The sequence below is a fragment of the Asterias amurensis genome, chromosome 10 (assembly GCF_032118995.1).
Source record: "Asterias amurensis chromosome 10, ASM3211899v1".
NCBI classification, from domain to species: domain Eukaryota; kingdom Metazoa; phylum Echinodermata; class Asteroidea; order Forcipulatida; family Asteriidae; genus Asterias; species Asterias amurensis.
Genome location: NC_092657.1, coordinates 11,820,070 through 11,842,351, shown reverse-complemented (window position 1 = coordinate 11,842,351; position 22,282 = coordinate 11,820,070). Strand labels below are relative to the sequence as shown.

At 37.8% G+C, this 22,282-nt stretch overlaps 1 protein-coding gene and 1 long non-coding RNA gene across 2 annotated transcripts in view; both read left to right on the top strand.

The window, feature by feature from the left end:
• LOC139942679 (uncharacterized) overlaps positions 1–22,282 on the top strand; it is a 164,233-nt gene that overhangs the window by 105,073 nt on the left and 36,878 nt on the right. Inside the window, exons 72-89 of the mRNA XM_071939494.1 lie at positions 69–133; positions 1,317–1,406; positions 2,689–2,862; positions 3,807–3,992; positions 4,987–5,431; positions 5,942–6,121; positions 6,473–6,583; positions 7,179–7,405; positions 8,271–8,349; positions 8,983–9,147; positions 10,086–10,202; positions 11,890–12,147; positions 17,071–17,223; positions 18,499–18,680; positions 19,572–19,752; positions 19,967–20,113; positions 20,301–20,432; positions 21,797–21,916. Of these exons, the coding sequence (XP_071795595.1) occupies positions 69–133; positions 1,317–1,406; positions 2,689–2,862; positions 3,807–3,992; positions 4,987–5,431; positions 5,942–6,121; positions 6,473–6,583; positions 7,179–7,405; positions 8,271–8,349; positions 8,983–9,147; positions 10,086–10,202; positions 11,890–12,147; positions 17,071–17,223; positions 18,499–18,680; positions 19,572–19,752; positions 19,967–20,113; positions 20,301–20,432; positions 21,797–21,916 (3,012 nt within the window). The remainder of the gene's footprint in view (positions 1–68; positions 134–1,316; positions 1,407–2,688; positions 2,863–3,806; positions 3,993–4,986; positions 5,432–5,941; positions 6,122–6,472; positions 6,584–7,178; positions 7,406–8,270; positions 8,350–8,982; positions 9,148–10,085; positions 10,203–11,889; positions 12,148–17,070; positions 17,224–18,498; positions 18,681–19,571; positions 19,753–19,966; positions 20,114–20,300; positions 20,433–21,796; positions 21,917–22,282) is intronic.
• Positions 13,173–14,704, top strand: LOC139943141 (uncharacterized). The gene is made up of 3 exons (XR_011786756.1): positions 13,173–13,288; positions 14,041–14,126; positions 14,499–14,704. It is a non-coding gene; the product is annotated as an uncharacterized lncRNA (long non-coding RNA).

Below are 22,282 nucleotides of genomic sequence, written 5' to 3'. Positions count from 1 at the left end.
TTAAAATGGTGTTAATTACCATTTTTTGTTCATAGTTTTTCAATTTTGTGAATTTGGTTTTCTTCCAGTTCTAAATTTTGTGCCATTTGGAAGGTCCTATGGGGATCGCTTACTGTCAAATGCTGTTCAACAGGTAAGGGCAGTTGATCTTTATATAGTGTGTAAAATAGACCCCTTAAAATTGGCGCAGCATACTCACATGTGCCAACCTGGGTGTCATTTTGGGTGTCAAAATCGTATACACATGCACAAAAGAGAGTTGACACCCGAAATTACGTGTATTGTTCGGAAGCGCGTTCTGTATTGTGTAAGAAATCAATAGCTTTCTCTTGCATAACGCGAAAAACCCTACAGGTACGCTGAGGTCGCACAGAGAACAACTATTGTCCAATGATCTGCCTCCTTTTTGAGAGTGTGACGTCATAGGCAACGGGTCTATAGAAGGCTTTGTTGTCGAGTCACCCAGGCATTATTGTAGCATTTTGGACATTCGGATATTAAAAAGAAGTCACAGATTATTGTTTCAGTTTATCCTAACATCAATTTGGGATCAGCATTGTACATTCAGTGAGTCCTTGGGGGAAAGTCTATAGGCTGTTGAGATGTGAACCCACTCCCCTGCATTTTGGAACGATGTATTAACTGCTATAGAGTGCCCGGTGGTACCTACCTAACGCAGAACCATGCCGATCACCCAAATTTCAAAAAGTCTGGGCACCAGCGCCATCAAATTCTAGCAGTTTCACATTTTAAAGACTGCACTGTTTTTTTTTCGAAATTGTTACTCGCTGCCCTACACCTACATGTAGACCGATGCCGACCAAGCGGTTGTTTCTACTTCAAAATAAATGCTGACTGTGCTGCATTTTTATGACGACCACAGATATCTCACCATGATGCTACCACGCTGCGTGTTCGATAATGGCGTTCCCACTACTTCTTTGTAAGACTTTGGCCCGCTTATGGTTTGGCTACACTTATTTCGAACATGTTCAGAATAGGTTTTGGGAGAGAATGCAGCTTCCCAACCTATGTAGTAGATCCCACCCTGACCAAACCACGCTCATGGAGATCCTCCCATGTTTGGCCTGCGATTGGCCAAACTGTTGGCCAGTTTTCCATTGTAATTACTTTATTAGCACTAGAAATACTGTTCCCAAAAGATTCTTAAAATCTATAACTCTATATGGCATTTTGAACGGGTTGAAGTGCCATCATTTCAGCGTACTTTCTAAGATCTTGATACAATTTATAGACTTTTTGGTCACGATTAACTCTCACCCCTTCATTATAGTATTTTGTGTTTTCCCCAACAGAGACGACAGGCTCTTACCGATTTACGATCAGAAACCTTCTACCCACCAAACTATTTTCCATATGCTGATAGTATCTTCGAAAAAATTTATGTAAGTACATTATTCATATTAAGCCCAAATATAAGAGTAAAGCATATTTGGAGTCGCATATTCCATGGGCAAAGAAATGTTATTGCACCTTTAATTGGCTAATTCTTGTACGGCATATTCTATCGAGAGGATGAATTACCTGTTGCAAACAACTCACCAACCTTATAAAGGATAAATGAACAAAATATTCGAAACAATAGTTAATGACCTGACGTTTGGATCCTGGGAGAGTCTTTCTCAAGGGCTATAAATGACAATACGACACAAATAAACAGGTATGCTGCTAAGGTCGAACCGTCAGGTCAATAACTCTTTTGTGCATATATGGATTACAAACTTGAGGATGTCAAGGCTCCGATGGCTTTTGAAGTTAAGTATTTATCATCCTGGCCAGCTTGTAATAGGTTGTCTCTGTTTCTAGTTCCCTGCTGTTCCCTCTCCCCCCCTATTTTCTGTCCTTACCCAATCTACCCTCATCTCTCATCTATTCTTCACATGTTCATTGCTGTATCCGAACCTTGCTGTCAGTCATCTTCATTAAGGACTAACTTATTAAGGACCAGTGCTTTATTTGCTATTTGTAGCCTGTATGCCTACACACATGTACGTGTAGTCTAGCTGTCCAACATGGTTGTTTATTTGTTTCCCATAAATAAAACTTTATTTGCAAATACATGTATTGTTATTGTACTTTTTGAAATGGCCAAAATAAATAATAATAATAATAATTATAATAATAATAAAGTATTAATCACCATGTATCCAAAAGAGTCTAATGTAAACCTACCTACATGTAGGGTACATGTAGGGCTTTCTTTCTTTATGGAAATTGACCCAGAGTCATAGAGATCCATATCAACCGAAAGGGCCATCTGACGAGCAGCTGTCAAGTTATGAAAGCAGTCTTTGCTGCTTTGCAACTGACAACATGATGATGATGATTATAAAAAAGGTTCAATATTTAATCCATTTTCCTGGCTGCTGATTGGTCAACTGCTCTGTAATTTTTTGTCTTAAATGTTTGGTAACTTACCCATCATAAGTGGAATATGCATTTGCATGTAGGCCTACCTTGCAACTACGCCAACACAACTTTGGACTATGTTACACCACAAAGAAACTGCAAATGTCAAAACAGAATCGAGTTTGCTAGAGGATTAATATTTTCCGATATGACGTTGGATTAAGGAAAAAATGTCTGCATCCAATATACAACTCGATCGTCAGCCTCAAAGTCTATTTGATTCAGAACTGCAATACCTGGTGATTTTTTCTTTAACAGTTCACAGAGGATGGTGTGATCATATTTAGTAATGAGCAACATCTTCAGAAACGCAGCTTCCCAACTCCTGGTCAACTGGTCTTCTCTGATTACGAGGATGCGAACATCTTGGCGCCATTTTGGGCTGACGTAGACAGTACAGTATTCAATAACGACAACAACGTCTTTTACCAGGTAAAATATTTCTACTTGTAAATATTCAAAAAATTATCTATTTTTTTTTTTTTAAATATCAATGTGAAGCCAGGTCGACTTCACGCACACTGGCTCCATCGTCGACTGGAAGACCATTTGAAATACTTTTTGAACCTTTTTGTATTTCATGATTTATATTAGAAAATATTTTCGGACTTGCTTTCCACGTCTTGCAAAGACTCAAGGTGTTATGTGAAACATGGGTTTCTGTCCAAATAAAAGTGGCTGGGGGGTTCTAGAGGACCAGATTGCAGATCCGTCCATTGGGAACTAAAGTATTTAAATTGTCCGAGTCTGTGGGGGGATTCCAAGTCCAAGTCATGGTGCTCTGAGACCAAGTTCTAAAGAATGGACTCCAATGGACTGTAGCATCAGCCATTGAGGCATTTGTACTTTGTTTTTTTGGTTGATCTATTAAGTAATATTTGTCTGACAAATTTTGGCATACTTGTGTGCCTTGTTATAATTTTTTTGTTTCGAATCACATGCTAAAAAACTGCAATGGACATACATGTTGACTCATTGAGATGCATTGACCCACTCAGCATTCTGCAGTTTGTATTCCTAGCGGTCCTTTAGGGTGTACGCTACAATTGCCGGGATGCCACATTAGGTCAAATGTGAGCTAGCTTATGAGAGTACCATTGTGTTTTTAACACAATGGAACAAACAATGTACCCCACAATGGAATTATTTGTTCAAACAAAAGAGCAACACAAGCAGGATCTCACAAACTGGATCTGTAAGGTTGTTCAGGTGAACGCAATGCCGTTGTCCAACAATCAACAAACAAACTGTAGGCATAAACAAGTGACTGCTGGGCACTTTATAGAACAACATTGCATAATAACTGCGCATTTAAGTATAGAGTCTGCATTCTTTGACCATTTGTGTGTGTGTGTGTTTGTGTTTATTCTTCAAAGGATATTGATGCTGCAGCTCCGGGTTTTAACAAAGCTGCAGAACTTAGCACCATCAGTGCGATGGTGTCTGAACATCCTGATCTGTCCGCTCAATACCCATACTTCAGCGCAACATGGGCACTCGTTATTACATGGGTAAATGTACGACCTGCTCAAGCCATTCCAACAGCAGTAGACACCCAATATGTGAGTACAAATGTTTATGTTATGGGACTTGTACATGTCAGTAATGGCCAATTGCAGCTAGTTTGGGTAAGGGCATGGGTTCAGTTTCCGGTCCTTATTTTAGACCTTGTGTCCTGTAGCAAACATTTTTGCAACAGTTAGATGCTTTGTCCTTTGGATGGGATTTAAATAGGTTAGGTATTGCACTGCCTCATCAACATGGTAACTTGAATGGGACACATTGCTTTGGATCGGGCGAGTTGGTCTATGAAAACCGTTTGAAACCGTTTGTTAAGCATAAGGTTAGAAAGATGTTTTAAGAGTAAAGTTCCACACAAATTTCCCTTAAATTGGCATGGTTTGCGATAAAAATTTCATGAACTAACACGGCACGCCATCTTGTGGAGTTGAGTTTTGACTCCATAAAATGGCCAAAAAAGGGAAAACCATGCAATTTAGAGGCATGTTTATGTGGATTATTGTATTGTACTTTTAAAACTTCTATCTAACCATATCGACCAACTCGACCATTCCAAGGCAATGAGTCCCTTTAATACATGTACATGTAGATCCTTTATTGTTCACGAAACCCAAACACAGCTCAGTGGCATTGGTTCTGATGGAGCACTAGAAGAACTGCTGTTCTTTTTATTATTAGGAGATGTTATGATAGCAATATTACTTGTTTTACTGAATTTTTGGAGACCAATTAGCTTGAATTGGTATGACGTAAAAGTCTTTGTAGTATTAACCTTAAAGGGAAATTAAATCATAAATTGTTTAAAGCATTCATTCTTATCTTCTAATGTTTAACAAAAAACAACCAAAACTAGATCAGATTTGTTGGACAATACATCACACTTTCAGTGAAAACAGCATAAAATGATTTTAATCTCAATATGTTTGGGATTTTTCACACAACTTCTCAATATTAATGCAGGGAAAATAATTTCCAAAATTGATTGAGGTGAAAAATGGTTTTAGCTTGAATAATCTGATATTTTCCTTTTATTAGGAGACCAACACATTCCAAGTCATAATTGTGACGGATTCAAATCATGGTTTTGCCATCATGAACTACCATCCATCGCACATGAATTGGAACCCTGCAATGCTCTTTGACAGCAATGTCATCCTTGGATACTCATACGGACTATTAAATGAGCATTTTCATGTGCAAGGTGTATCTAATATTTTCAAGCCAGGACGCGACAATGGGAATTCTGGGCTTCAAGGACGATGGGTGTTCCATATCGACAAGCTCCCACAGAATTACCAAAATCCACGTTTGTTCTGTACAAACTGGGCATCAAGGCAGTCATTTTCCAGGTCATGGATATTTTCTTATTTGTTTACTGCCCACACCTGTCCTTGTTCTTGGACTATGGCATGGTTAGACTTCCGCTTCACTTATATAGGCTTTGAGACATCATTACCAACACAAGGAAGTTCTGGCGTATGTGAGTAAAACGGCATTGACCAAATTCTGATTTGCTTATTAGAATGTTTTTATATAATCTAAGAAGAAAAAATATCAATTTATCTATTAATTTATTTTCCTGATTTCAATTTTAGAGTTATATACTTTGATTGCTGACCGCACCACCAGCGGTGACTCGCAATATACTGCAGTGGGACCGGTGAAATGTGCATCGTGGGCCATTACCAGTTTATTGTTCGGGGATCATTGCAATCTATACTAACCTACGTTTGGTGTTAATTCCTGTGATTTGTTATATGAACAAGATTAATTTGAGAAATGTAAAGGTGCGAATAATACAGAGTTGTCAGTTAGGTTTACAGCTCATTAAAAATTGGGGCGGGGGAGGTGGGCAAAGTTGACTACTTTTCAAAAGGTGTTGGGGTGGGGGGGGGTTATTGGCTGGCAGGTACTTTGTATATACATCACATAGTAGTTTTATAACCTACTGATGAACAAGGTCTTTTATATTATATTTATCTCTTTACAGCTTTTTGTTTTGTGCGAACTTTTCAATGGCCTTGGTTAGCTGGTCCTCGGTGCTGCTACGATTTATTCTACGGTAGCATTATAGTTGGTGTAAGAAGTGCACTAAGTGCATCAGTGTTTGAGACATATCCAGTGAGCCCTTTTTTCTACAGAGTGAGCTTTTATTATCAACAATGGTTTGGTGAGCATGAGTTTTGGCAATTTATGAAAAGTTTTGAATGTTTATGAGTGCATGCAATGGTGAAAATATTTTCAAGAATTGAAAGATGGCAATATGTTACAATCAGAGAGGATGAAGCTGCCATTCAACAAATATTTCTTCTTTCAATGTCAGAAAAACTGCTCTCCATTGCATGAGATGCAATACATCACAAAATAACGTTCCAGGTTGTAAATTCACAGGTTGTGTATTCACAAACATAAACGTTCCTACAAGGCTTAAAAAACGACGGACACAAATGTTAAGCAATCTACTCAAAAAGTATATTTTGTGTATAAATATATGACCATTTTGGAATTGTTTTCTGAACAGATGAGGAGTTTCTGCCCCGGCAACACTGTTGTGTACAATCAAACCTGTGTTACATCTATGAGCGCTTTAGGCCCCCCATGAGCTGTTGGAGATACAGGCCGCCATTTTGGGGTAAGTACTTGACTAATGCATGCTTACTAGTATTTTCCATACAATTCCATACAATTTTCCATAATTCTGTTTATCATTAAGTTTCAAAAAGTTACCATATAAATGTCAATGACATGTAACCAGTTAGGGCTCTATCTGTCGGACAATAAGTGCCTTACAAAACCTAATTTGACCAAAAAGCCCCTATAGATGGATTGCACTCCTACCCACCAACAGCAAAATTATTTTCCCAAGCCCCTCTATAGATATTTTCTGAATGCGCACACTGTTGTTAGTTTTGGCTTAGTGCCCAAGTGCACCAGACTCGAGCTGTAGTGTTTCTGTTGGTCTGTTTGAGTTGCAGTCACACCTAAAGTTGTAGGTCATGTTTCATAAGAAATACAAGAACTAAGTATACTTTCGTTAAGAAAAGTTGTTCACTTGATGGTGTTTCTGACGTTGTTAGCTGCATTAAGTTTGTGCAACATCACATTCATCTAAGGTTTCAAATGTGAAAATATTTTTACTTTGGAGTCCGTTTTTGGAAAACAATCGTGGCACGTTGATGTAGTGACATTTTTATCATCTAGAAATAATGATTCTTCTTAACCCTCAGCCTGGTTCTTTGGAGACCCACATATCATGACCCTCGATAGTGTCGGCTACACGTTCAATGGCCTTGGAGAGTTCTCTATGCTGATTGTGGACGATCAGCCTACAAATGGGCAGAAAATGTTTGAGTTGCAGATTAGGACTAAGCGGGCTCTCAACACAGAAACACAACAACTCACTGACGCCACTTACTTAAGTGGGTTTGCTGCTGAGATTGTTGGTGGCGAAAGGGTGAGTGAAAATCAGATTTGTTATAACACCATCTGGAAATCAGGTCTGCTTAATGTTGTTATATAAACGATGTGACCTATGTTTACATTCAAAGCTCTCAGGTCATGTTTCGCCGGGGAAAAACACGCGTATAGTCATGGTAAGATTGCGTGTACTTTCTAGCTGAATGCCAAAACACAAAGGTTTTGCTCGGCGGTATAAGAGCAAATCATGTTATGTTTTCAAGTGACGTCAGAGGTCACATCGTCTATATATCCAGTTGGAATCCTGCTATATGTGGATTGGATTTTCATTCCTTATCTGGGCCCAATTTCATAGAGCTGCTATTAGCACACAAAGTTGCTTAGCATGATTTGTTTTGCCTTACCAACCAAATTTCCACGTGATTTTTAGGATAAGCAAACAACAGCTGAATACCAGTAACAAGCAATATGCAACCAATTTTGTTGGTACCTGTTTTTATCATGGAAGAAATTTCATGTCAATAAAATTGTAGTGCTAAGCAGCTCTATGAAATTGGGCCCTGGTGTGGGCATGGCTTCCCTAGTTTGGGTTATCCTACTGCCACATCTAGAACTGAAGATTGCTTTTTGTTTTTTTTTGTGGATTTGTAAAATAAATAAATAAATAAAGCTTTTTTACTTTATGTAGACTGTATGTGGACCCCCTCAAGTCTTCAAGTTAGGATCAGGGAGACTTAAATTGCAAAAATAGTGGTCCTCTACACAAAGGAAATAAGGTTTCTCCGAGGTTTTCTTTGTTAAAGTTGTACCTCAACGGGAAATCGTTTAGAAAGTGGAATAATATAAGGGTGTGCTCAATAAGGATGCAATTGATAATTTGTTTTTGTTCTTCGGTATTGCAGATTGAGATAAAAGCAAATGCTGCTGCCGATGGTCTTATTACAACAGTTAATGGGGAAGTGATAGTACCCACGACGGAAGGTAAAACACATCTATATGCACCATTTAATCAACTAAAAGTTACTTGGTTGTTGTTTTTGTTTGTGGCGGCAAGAACAAAAGATAAATTTGTAAAAAAAATTGTGAAAAAAATTGGACACTCTTGATTCTGACCATCACTGCACCAGTTACAAGGCCATTTAATCCTTAAACCAGCTCAGCTCTCGTGGGAGTATGCCTTCTCTGCTGTGGAAGTGTCGTGGCCGAGCGGTTAAGAACTCCAAATTCAAACTCTGGTGTTTCTGATCAGCAGAGTGTGGGTTCACATCCCCAGCCGTGACACTTGTGTCCGTAAGCAAGATGCTTAACCACAGCTTCTTCCTTCGAATGAGATGTAAAGCCCTTGGTCCCATGTGTTGTGTTACGCACGTAAAAGAGCCCAGTGCACTTATCGAAAAGAGAAGGGGTTAGCCCCGGTGTTCCTGGCTGTGGCAGCTGAATGTGCCGTTACAAGGTGCTACATAATTGGGCCTCAGAATTCGTAACTTCAATAACCTATCTTTCTGTAAAATGTTAGCCTTTGAGAAAAACTCGGCTAGGGTCAAAACATCAGACCCTTAACTATTTTTTGCACTTAATCCCTTGGACTAATTATACAACTGAAATATTTTGCAGGTGTCATGATAGGTAACCTAACTGTGACTCTTGAGGAGAACCCATTGAAAGTGGCTGCTAACTACATAGAAAACATTGGGTTTGCCGTGGGTATAAACAACAGTTTTTGTGACATCACGTTCCGGATTGACGACGAATACAAAACTCGAACTAAAGGACTGATGGGTAAGGTCATCCAGACTTATTTCAGACTTTTCGTGAGTGTTATGAACAGGTTAAGTGTTAATTGGCACTTAAAGGCACTAGACACTATTGGTAATTACTCAAAGGAATTGTTAGCATAAAAACTTACTTTGTAATGAGCAATGGATATATAGCTGTTGATAGTATAAAACATTGTGAGAAACAGCTCCCTCTGAAGTATAGAAGTTTTTGAGAAAGAAGGAATTTCTCAGTAAAATATTTGAATTGATTTCGAGACCTCATGCGTGAGGTCTCGAAATCAACCATCTGTTTTTTCTTCCATTATTATCTCGCAATTTCGACGACCAATTGAGTCCAAATTTTCACAGGTTTGTTATTCTGTGCATATGTTGAGATACACCAAGTGAGAAGACTGGTCTTTGACAATCACCATAAGTGTCCAGTGTATTTAAATGCTAGTTAAAACTTTCGAGGACTAGTCACCTGTACTTGTGTGTCCAGTTGGCTAAACGTTCAGTGTTGAGAAGTGCCTCCCTGCCACGGACAAGTGAAAACACTGGAGGACTCTCGTGAATTGACAAGCTACTGGGCCCAATTTCATGCTCTGCTTACCGCCGAATTCTGCGCTTAGGATCACGATCCCCTTTTACAAGCAAGTGACGAATTTATGTGCTAGCCTTGTAAGCGTAGATTGCCTTTGTAACGTGGAGAACGCACGCGCAGAAGTCAAAGTTCAACCCTAACCTGTGAACTACGCTTGTCGTAAGCACAGAATTCCCTGCTTCCGTAAGCGCCGATTCTGTGCTTACAGTAAGCAGAGCCATGAAATTGGGCCTAGGTCCCTCGATGTAGTCACTGAAAAAGTTTAGGTAAAACCTTGATGGGTGAGAGAAGACTCATCACAAGTTAAAACGTTTAGAAACCATTCAAATGTATGAATGCTCTTATGCTTATTTTAGGTTTATGGGATGATGACACGACCAATGAGGCTCTAAGGCGTGATGGCAACCAGCAGCCGGCAACTGGGGATGGTGGGGTCATGACAGAAGAAGATTATTATCAATTTGGAATCACCTGTAAGTAAACTAGTGGTAGAATTCCAAATAGTGACTCATAAAGCTCAATTCAAATCAGTATTTATGATATACTTCTCTTTTTCGAGAAAAAAAAAATAATATTGTTATTATTATTGGTTTATTAAAAATTCAAACATCACTGCCCGAGGGCTGAATTGATTTTTAAAATATACACAACAAGAATATACATTATAAAAACATTTAAAAGGGAAGAAAAATTGTTTTAAAGATTATGTTCAAGGATTATAGATGAAATAATGAAGGGGATAACAGTTTATCTTCAACAAAACCAAAGAGAGTTTAGCCATGAGGACAGCCTAGACAACTAAAGACTAAACAAACAGATCAGACAAAGAGTTTTCACAAAACAAACAAAAAAGACCACTCATAGATTTGTAAGGCTGACAATAATTAGCAGGCATCTCTGACCAGGCTGGTTCAAAAATAGGTGCGTTTCTCAAAGTTGGATTTGCTTCAAAGAGGTTCTGAAATTCATCTTTATGGTCTCACTCTTGCATTTGTTTTTAAGTGGACAGTCTTTGGAATAGCCTTGCTCAAGGCTGTCGAATTATTCACTCCGTAAAAAGACCGCCGCTGTATAAAAACCCACCCGTATACACTGTGCGTAAAATGTGTAACCACATCGCACGACACGATGCCCCCGTACACTATCCGCATGTGTCGGCCATCAGGCCGAACTCAAGGCAGTCGAATTATTCACTCCGAAAAACAAGACCGCCACTAAAAACCCACCCGTATACACTGTGCGTAAAATGTGTAACCACATCGCACGACACGATGCCCCTGTACACTATCCGCATGCGTCGGCCATCAGGCCGACAGCCTTATAGGGTCTGTGTTGAAGCCACTGACCTCATTACTATAATAAGCGAAGAGTTCCCACAGTCAACTCATTACCATAATGCCCGTGAAAGACGAGACATGTTTACATCTCACACCACCACCACGGACGCTCAGCGACCCATGATAGGGTCAAAAGGTCGTGATAAGGGAAGTGAGTGATATTGGACGTCAAAATGATTAATTCATTTCCTGTTTTGTCTGATAGGTCTGACGAAAGATATACATATTCATTAGCTGCGTACTAGCATATACGAGAGCCCCCCTCCCCCCATTTTTTTTTAAATATTGGAAATTGTTATCATGAAACACATTAAACCCGGAAGTTACAGCTCCGACAAGGCCTCCGCCTGCGGTTAGTGGTACGAGTGTGGATGACTTGTGTGCACAGTAGTTGTACGATGTGACAGTGTGTATACGGGTGGGTCGAGTGGTGTGATTACACGCACCACGCACAGTGTATATGAGTTGTGCATAGTAGCCGTACGGTGTGCGTTGAGCGATGTGACGGTGTATATGAATGGGTCGTGCGGTGTGAACACGCACAGTAAGCACAGTGTATACGTGTGGGTTTACAACGGCGACTTTTTTGGAGTGAATAATGGGACTGCCTTGAGCAAGGCTTTCTTTGGAAGTCCACCTTAAAATGTTTCAATTATTTAAACAAATATGCAAAGCTTTTTTTTTTTTTTTAAGTCTCTAGCAAAACCCGGTAAACGATAAAAAGCAACACAAACAAACCTTATTCTGAATGCTCATGCTTGCGCTAAATTCTTAAACTTTAAAAAAAGTACCAACCGTTATTTTGTGTTTGTTTCCTTTGCAGGGCGTATTACTGAAGAGGATTCCCTTTTTTATTATGTCGACTCAGAAAGCTTTGCCTCCGAGAATGATATCACCTTTACTCCAAGGTTTTTAGATAATCTGATAGCTGAGGCAACTACGGCAGAGCTTGAGGCAGTCATGACACTCTGCAAAAATGACAAGATGTGTCAGTTTGACTATCTAGCAACCAAGGATCCGGTATTTGGTGAGGCTGCCATGATGATAAACAGTGAGAACCAAGCCGAACTTAACAGAGCAAGTAAGAACAGAAACAACTAACTGTTTATAATTCTCAACATTGCCCTGCACCCAGATTAACCCAGGTCAAAATTCCAGTTGAACCTAGTTAACTGGGGTCAACTGGTTCAACTGGATAGTGACCAAACTCGTCCATTTTCCATATTAACCAACTGGTTTGGACTAGGTTTAACTGTGTTCAACTACCCAGCAAACACGTAACGTCATCGTAACGTTACTGTGAAGTTGTATTTTGGTAATGTTGCTTCCCAACTAAAACACAACTAACCTACAACGTTGCCAAAAGGTTGCAGTTTGGTCTTGTTACACAATGACATAAATACAACGTTATAAAAACGTTATGTTTTAACATCGTATAAAAACGTCCTGTGAATATTGTTATGCAACGTTGTCAGAAGGTTTTGGTTTCAGCACGTTACTCCATAACTTAGATACAACTTTTGTCTAACGTTTTTTAAACGTCATATACAAACGTTATGTGAATGTTCTGTGCAAAACGTTATCTGAGAGTTGTGGCTTTGTGTTTTCACAACGTTTTAATAATGTCACTTTAGCTTTGTTTGGCAACGTTGCTTGAATGTTGTACCTTCGTCAGGTTATTTGGCAACGTACAACTAACTTTGCAACGACGTAGTTTTCATCGTCTGATAATGGGACGTTGTGGAAACTTGTTTTAACAAAGTTACCGAACAGTGTTTTGACAGTTCACTGGCATGTGTCGCACGACGTGTATCCTCGGGGCACGTGGGCAACGTACAGATATAACGTTGTATCAACGTTGTACCACGAGGCAGATGACCGCGGTCATGCAGAGATCCTCTACAAAACGTTTTCAATAAAAAATAATATTTTTTTATTATAATATTATTTTATGGTAATATTTTATAAATAAAAAAAAATAAAGACACTCATTTAGGTGTTAGTAAAGAACAAAAAGATTAATAATAAAAAACTTCATACAATTATTAAAAAAGTAAATTCTCATATAAAGTACGAGGCTACAATCCGCGCGGAGGATTGTGGGGAATTGTTCAAATGTTATGCTGCACTTCCGCCGTTCAACCGTCGTATTCTTCTCCTAGCCTGTACGTTACGCCGACCAAATTTACATCGGTTGTTAAGTTGTCATCTTCTCGACAATGGTAAGTATTCTACATACAAAAACTCACTTTATCTTGTTGTGTTTTCCGTAAAAAAACAAGTATTTTCTTTGGTTATCACGATTGTCTGTATATGTCATCATTCATGTACGTCGTGTGTACATCTCCAGACAACAATACAATGAGACATTTTTACACATACAATGGCAGAGGTAGCTCATAGAATACGGCCAAACAATCTTCGTGTTTGGTCTTCCTCCGTGCTCTTTGACACCAGTTTACTCTGTATCCTTTGTCCCAGAGTAAAATAATTGTGAACCACAGATTTTTGAGGAAAATTGACTGCTTTTCGACGCCATGATGTTTAATTTAATACATTATTATGCTTACTTATGAGGGCACCAATTTGTGTGTGTTACTATTATTGTGCTTTCCACAAATCAGCTACGGTAAAAGGAAAAGTATTTCATCAATTTATATATATAATTAATATTGTTGAAGGAGTAATTAAGGGGTAACTGAAAGGAACCAACATTTTTTTTTTTTTCAGAAAGCATATATGGAATAGTGAAGCATGATTGATGCTTTTTTAATGTTGATTGATTTACCTTTTTTTAATGAAACTGCAGCATTTAAAAAAAGGTTTGTTGATCAATTACAGTTAATTTTGTTAGCTGAGACAAACAATATGTGGGTACTGGGTAGAAGGAATGAAAATGCTTAGTTTTACCATTTCGAATGACCACCCCAATTACTTTATGTTTTTCTTAAAAATGTTTTTATTTTACTTTTAGGAGCTTGCTGAAAAAGTTAGAGGAGGCCATCTCATCTTCTTGACACCTAAAAATTTCCCCACAACAAAAGTTGGGCCCAAGTACAGGTGAGTGAATTACATGTGCATGATGTAGCTTGCTTTGTGAAATACTCTCAATGGAAATGTTGGCAACGCCTATTATATTGTAAAAAAAAACTAGATAGCTTGAAGACAAAAGGTATTCACTATTCTATACAAAGATTAATGGAACATGTTTTCAGTCCATAGACATTTTGATATTGTGCAGGTACATATGGACAGTTATGTTTCACGATGTATACATTAGAAAATAACAATGTCAAACTCGTTCTTGTTGACCCGACATGGATGAACCGATATACATGTGTACATTGATAAAGGAAATACAAGTACACATTTTGTGGGAAAGGTCAAAATGACTAAATTTTCTCTTTGTTTCACATTTTCTTTTACATTTAGGAACCTTGTTGAGGAATACCTACCTTTTCGGATGTGGTGACCCTTGGTGATTCTGACTAATCCATCGACAATTTTGCCGTGTACCACTTGCTGCCTGCTATCCTTTTTTCCCCAAACCCTTTTTAACATTTTATCTCAAAGCTGAGCTTTTGTTACTGATTTAAAAACGTAGATGCACTAAATGAAGAAATTTAAACAAGAACAGTATTTAACATTATTCACTATGTTCAAAAAAGTTCTAAATTCAACATTCCTCCTCAACAACTTTGCCATTCACACTGGATTTTGCTCCATCCAAATGTAAAAAAAACAAAAACAATTTGTGTGGGTATTCATTAAAATGGCACTGTATTTTTACTTTTGAAATCTGAAGACAATTGGAACTGTGTTTAAAGTTAACTTTAAAAACGTTTGTTTTCAAAGGGTTGTTTATACATTTGGCAATAAAATTACCTGGTAAGAAACATTTTGAGAAACAGTTCACTTTGAAGTAATGTGGTTTTGGAAAAACATTTTGAAGCTGATGAGTGTTTCTGCCAGAAACGCTTCTCAGATTGGGTGTTCAAATTGCAGACTATATATTCTTCCCACATGAATTTTCACAGGTTAGTTTTATGGTACGATGTATCTACAACTAGATTTGAACAAGCAGTGAGTTTCAGTAACAATGGTATGGAACTTACTGTATGTGTATATAATATAATATATACATGTAGATAAATACAATAAAACTAACCCTCTGTGAATATTTCACTTCAAAAGATGTTTGTGTTTTGGAGATTTCACCGGGAAAAAACGGGGCGATTATTTCCACACAGGAAGAATATTTCTTAGATCTAAATTTTGGGGAATAAAAAGTGATCTGTTTTTTCTATAACCGGAGAACTTCGAAGTTAAACGTTTCTCAAAATGCATTACACTACCTACAGCTGCTGAACTTCTGACAATACAGTTGTTTTTTATTGCCTTGAATTTGTAGAGTCATTGCCAAACGTATACAGACCATTTAACTGTAAATCTCCATCTTTGCCATTTTTATTATACAACGCATTTTGAGTTATATTTAACCATGCTTTAAAGTTTTGCTGTCTTTTCTATGAAATGATTTGTATGCAATTAAAGATGTTAAGAGAGCCAAAAGCACTTTTGGTATGCATGTGTCTTGATTTGTTGTGATAAATTTACATTTATTTAAAGCATTTAATAACGTTTTTATAACGGGTTTTTCCTGTTGATGACGTTATATAAATACGTCACAATCACGTTCAGAAATAACTTTATCAAAACGTGAAGATTTAACGTTTTCACAACGTTATTATATTACGTCATGACGCGACGTTATCTAGACGTTGACAAAACTCCACACTTATCCGTCCGTACAACGTTAAATAAAAACGTTCTCCCAACATTCAAATAACGTCGTAGCGACGTTCAGGGCACGTTATTATGTTTGCTGGGTAGGTTGAAATTATAAACCAGTTGGTCTCTGTCCATTTTCCATATTAAACCAACTGGTTTTAACGTGTTTAACTAGTTTATCAACTGGTTTCAACTAGTTCCAGTTAAACACAGTTTAACTAGGTTCAACTGGAATTTCAACCTGTGAATAGAGCTGCTAATTAGGCAGTGGACACTATTGGTAATTACTCAAAAGAATTATTAGGATAAAACCTTTCTTGATTACGAGTAATGGGGAGAGGTTGGTAGTATAAAACATTGTGAGAAACGGCTCTCTCTGAAGTGACATAGTTTTCGAGAAAGAAGTAATTTTCCACAACAAATTTGTTTTTGAGACCTCAAGTTTAGAATTTGAGGTCTCAAAATCAAGCATCTAAAAGCACACTACCTCGTATGACATAGTTATCTCGCAACTCCGACGACCAATCGAGCACAAATTTTCACAGGTTTGTTATTTTATGCATATGTTGATATACACCAAGTGAGTAGACTGGTCTTTGACATTTACCAATAGTGTCCACTGTCTTTAAGAAGAACAAGTAGCAAAGTGCAACAAAAATAAGGTTTCCATACCAAAATACATGTCATGACTACTGTTGCTAAGCGGGACATTTTAAAGTTTATTTTCAGCTTAAGCAGCTCTATGAAATTGAGCACCCGTAATAGTTAAGTAGCAAGTCTGAAATGACACCTTTGGTAGTTGTCAGAGATCAAAATGGTCACTCGGTGTACCTATCTTATGCATAAAATAACAAATCTGTGGGAGCTTGGTCTTAATTTGTAATCAAAGTGGCAAGGTGATAGGAAAAAGCACCTTTGTTGCACAAATTTCTCAAAATCTACATCACTTCATCAGAGGGAGCAGTTTCTCGCAATGTTTTATACTATCAACAGTTCCCATTGCTTGTTACCAAGTAAGTTTTTATGCTAATAATTATGTTGAGTAATTTCCAATAGTGTCATTATTATTATTATTTTTATTTATTCAGCCATTTCAACAATACATGACAATACAAAAGTACTTCCAGACGGGCTAGGAGAAACAAAAGCAAAGTACCTTTAAACATTTATGAGTCGAGTGCTACATGGATGATTTATTTTTGTTTTTAAACAGCTAACTTTCCTCCGAACATAACATCGGTAGAGCGTATCCAAGTAACTGTAGGGGAGATATTTACACTGCAGTTAGAAGCGAGTGACATGGACGGCGATAACATTACATTTAGTCTTGCTGAGGCGATTGAAGGGGCCTCAATCACACCAGAAGGTCGGTACACAACCTCATTTGTTTAGTTTCATAGGCACCTCTTCATGAACGTCAGGTGGCGCTAATTTAAATATGTGGAATGTTGTTACAACCCCCGGTGTGTCTTCATTGTCTTCAGAGTTTTGGTGTTTGGTGGTCACTGCTTGTTTCACTTTGATGCTGTAAATGCATTTTTTTCCCCTCTCCCCTGTAAAGTTTCTGGATGGTTGTAAATATCTAAATGTCTCTGTGTTTTTTTATCCTATTTATATTTTTATACCTGAAGTTTATGTTTATGTATTTATCTGACAATTTATACTTTTTTTTAATCTAGTTTGAGATTTCTAGAATGGAGGACCACCTCATTCTATACTCTGCATTTTTTTTTAGAAGAGACTGTTGTAGCTGTTACTTTTCCAATATCTGGCTTGTAGTAACCAACAGGTTCAACGCATCAAACTTAAATTCTAACTGTTGATGAGTATGTATTTATCTGACAATTTATACTTTTTTTGATCTAGTTTGAGATTTCTAGAATGGAGGACCACCTCATTCTATACTCTGCAGTTTTTTGTTAGAAGAGACTGTTGTAGCTGTTACTTTTCCAATATCTGGCTTGTAGTAACCAACAGTTTCAACGCATCAAACTTAAATTCTAACTGTTGATGAGTCTGTAGAGTGTTGGTTTGGTTCTCAGTTGTTGAATTTAGTCTATGCGGATGACACTATAATATATTTGTTGCACAGACTGTATTCCCCAGGGAGCTGAGAGGATTTAAAGAATGATTTAAATGCCCCAGTGACCAGCGGTAATAATATTGGAAGCGATTTGAGATGCCATTCGGGTCTGTAAAGTGCTATATGAAAATCATTTATTAATATTAATTTTTATTATTAATTGTTTGTCATTACCCAGGTACCTGCCAGGGTACTCGATGTCAATTCAATTCAATTCAATTCAAATCAATTCACTTTTATTCCAAATAAAAAAAAATTAAAATAAAGTTGCTGGTACTGGCCAGGCTTCCTACTCATGATACCCAAGCCTACATCCGTATGGACTGTTTCAGCCCTAGGTTAGGTGGCATGAAACGACCTCTGGAAAAAAATAATTGTAGCCCACAACTTGAAGTGGCTTTCAGGCCTTGTGTGTCCTGGCGACTTGCATTAAAAAAAAAAACAGCAATACGTTGCCTTAATTGAAAAAGCAAAATCAGTACAAAGTTTTGGTGAATGTTTCCATTAAACTTAAAATATTAAAAGATTTCTGATGAAATATTTAACATTTCACTACAGGTGGCCTCTTCACCTGGGATGTTGTTGACAGAACAGCGGTTAAGCTAATGTTTGTCGCTAGTGACGACAAGTCCAACACGACAATGGAACCAGAGGTTGAGCTATGTGACTGTAGCAATGGTGGTACATGCAGATTTGGTGAATATGTAGAAGGCACAAATATCATGATAGATCGTTTTGGTGTAAGTACAGATCTGTAATTGAGTCTTAAAGGCAGTGGACACTATTGGTAAATACTCAAAACAACAATTAGCATAAAACCTTACTTGGTAACAAGTAATGGGGAGAGGTTGGTAGTATTACACATTGTGAGAAACGGCTCCCTCTGAAGTGATGTAGTTTTCGAGAAAGAAGTAATTTTCCACGAATTTGATTTCGAGACCTCGGATTTAGAATTTTAGGTCTCGAAATCAAGCTTCTGAAAGCACACAACTTCGTGTGACAATGATGTTTTTTTCTTCCATAGTTATCTTGCAACTTCGACGACCAATTGAGCTCAAAGCTTCACAGGTTTGTTATTTTATGCATATGTTGAGATACACCAAGTCCAAGTGAGAAGACTGGTCTTTTACATTTACCAATAGTGTCCAGTGTTTTTAAGTGTTTGAAATGTTAAGCTTATATGTCTAAAGGTTTTTCTTTTCTTGATTTATTGGGGTGTCATGATATTAATATTTATAATAAACCATTTATTTATAAAGCTTATTACACACGGAGTCCCAATGCACTGTACAAAGTAAATATAAAACAAACAACAAAATCAGTCAGAGTTTAACAAAATGAAATTTGAGAAGGCGGAATTTGATACTTAGTTAGTGCGTCTTTGATGTTGCGGGGAAGTTTGTTCCAAAGAGTAGGAGAAGACGTAGAAATAGCCCAGCAGTCTACCCAGACTTTAACCACAATTTCTTAATTTTTTAGAATGGAACAGTTAGCCAATTGTATTGTCTGTTATAACAATGCTCGTAATGCTTCGTAATAGTTATCTCCAGAACAGGTAATTATTCTGTTGCCTCTGTAAATAATCCCCCAAATTCTCCCATTCTCATATGGCTCATTTACTTTTTTTTAAGGTGGTGTTGTGCGACTGTATGTCGGGCTGGAACGGAGTTCTTTGTGAAGTTAACTACGATGCTTGTGAGGTCAGCCCGTGTTTCCACACTGTGGCTTGTTTCGATATGGACCCCCCTCATTTAAACAGGACGTGCGCAGACTGTCCAGTCGGGCTGGAGGGTGACGGCGTGAAATGCAGGGGTGAGTAACTTTGAGTTATTGGCCAAGAAATGCATTCCCACGACCATTTTGAATTGAATTTCAAATTCTCTCAAAAAACCCATCGCCGCAAAAAGTTGTTGCTGGAAAGTACCATATGTGATCAAGTTTTTTTATCTGTAACAACTCTCACCACGGGAACAAAACAAAAATGCACGAAGGAATAACCTTTATTGGATGCTGATATTATCTACAGATATTGATGAGTGTATTCTATACGAGAATTCTACTGCTAGTAGTGGGGGACTCGGTTGTGATCAGAACTGCTTCAATCTGCTACAGACCTTCAACTGTAGCTGCAACTCTGGATTCTCTTTGTACATCGACGGCAGAAGATGTATCGGTATGTTATAATATTGGGTTTTTTTCTCCTGCAAACAAAACATTTTTGTTACAGGTGATTTACTTATTGTCCTGCTGCAAATACATCGGAAAATATTTTCTTTGCATACAATTTGAAAAGTTTTGAGATGTTTGATAAATCATATTTTCTTTCAATGAGCTGTCTTCAAATTGTTATTATTTTCTAGATGTTGATGAATGCAATCTGCAATCCGATGACTGCTCCCCCGATGCTGTTTGTAACAATACCGTCGGTAGTTATGAATGTATCTGTAATCCAGGCTACACAGATGATAACGGAGATGGTAGAGTTTGCTCAGGTATAGTTCAAGAATTGTACAAGTTATTTAAACAAACTTTATTCCACGTACTGCATCTCTTTGGAACTCCTTACCTTGTGCATGTTTCCCTCCATCCTACTGGACTGTTTTAAAAGGAATATCAATCCCTGCCTCCGGCTCTCTGAGTTATTTTCATGTTTAGTCGTTTTCTTCCTGTAACCCCTTACCTAGAGTGGCTTTAGTCTTGTTTGGGGCGAACTTACATACAAATTATTTTTTTTTTTTTAAGCAGCAGTACATTAAATATATACGTATCAAGTCCTTAGTTTTTGAACTAAAAAGTTGCATCCCCTTAAGGTGAACCCCTTGCTGCTTCCTCCCAGGTTGTGTTAGGTTGGGTATGATTCCTGGCTAATGGCAGCTGCAGGTTGAATTGCCTCTGAAAATCCATGACCAAAGCTATTGACAAAATAGGGAAATCGTCAACATTAGGGACGGATAGCTCGGTTGGAAGAGCACTGCCGTCGATTTCACCAAACTCTTCCCAACTTAGGATTAATCTTAGGACTTAGGACGTGTTAAACTCGGAAGACTGGGTGTTTTTTCCAGCCTGTTGTTGTCTTAGTGTCCTATGTATGTGACCAGTTGGCGTTGTTCTGGCTGGTGCATTTTTTGAATATGCAGGTCTTTTGTTGCTTTGTATTTGTAACTTCACTTATTTTGTAATTTATATAGTTTTGACATAGATTCTGTATTCTTGTATTTGGCCAGTGGATGTCAAGTTTCTATGTTTTTTAACGTGGACAATAAATAAATCTATTCTATCTATTCTATTCAAAGCATTAGGTCGCATTGAACCAATCCTAAGTTAGGGCGCCCTACTCGAGATAGGATTAATCCTAGTGTTTCTTGAAATCGGCTGCAGGCACATTAATTGGTGTGTTGCAGGTTCAGGTTTGGCTCTAGTCCAAGTGAATGAATTGTATTGCATTAAACTAAATTTATTTTTTGCATTTATTAACTTGGGATGAAATAAGAAACCTGAAGGTTTCCTGGTAATATCACTGGAAAATTTGGCATGACCTTTAGCACTTGAGTTCTTAACTGTGGCGATACCCCTGGGAAAAAGTTATACCCCTGCTTGGGAGTAGGCTGGATAACCCCCTAGGGAGTAGCATTCTAAATGTTTGTTTTATGTACCCAGGAAAATTAAGTGAAACAAAAGTAGGGTGGCAGTGGAGATAAAAATTCCCCATGGCTTTCCCAGGGTTTTATTCCCTGGGAGTTGGCTCAGGTGAACATGGCTATAATATATCGATTGAGAAAAACAATTCACCAAGTTATTTGCTCTCTGATTTTGGACAAACATTTTATGATTATTTTGTGTGTATATTTTTGTTCAGATATCAATGAGTGTAACGGAGTGAATAGTTGTGACAGCAATTCTGAATGCTTCAACACAGACGGATCATACAGATGTGAATGTCTTACGGGGTATGAAGGCAGTGGATTTACATGTGAAGGTAATAAATTCATCTCAGTCAAGTTCCTCATGTACATGTACATAATAATAATAATAATAAGAAGAAGAAGACTTGTAATGCGCAAATATCCACCCTGCTGGGTGTTCAAGGCGCAGTAAACCAAAACAAAACAAAACAAAAACACAACACAAAGAAAAACAGACACAACAAAATTAGTCATTGAAAACCTGTGACATAAGATAAGTTTTGAGAAGAGACTTGAATTTCGCGGTACAAAGACAAGATCGAAGATTAAGTGGTAGAGAGTTCCAGATGCGTGGCGCGGCTACAGAAAAAGATCTGTCACCCCATGAGTGTACAGTAGTAATAATGATAATAATAATATATTAATAATATCAAAAGCTT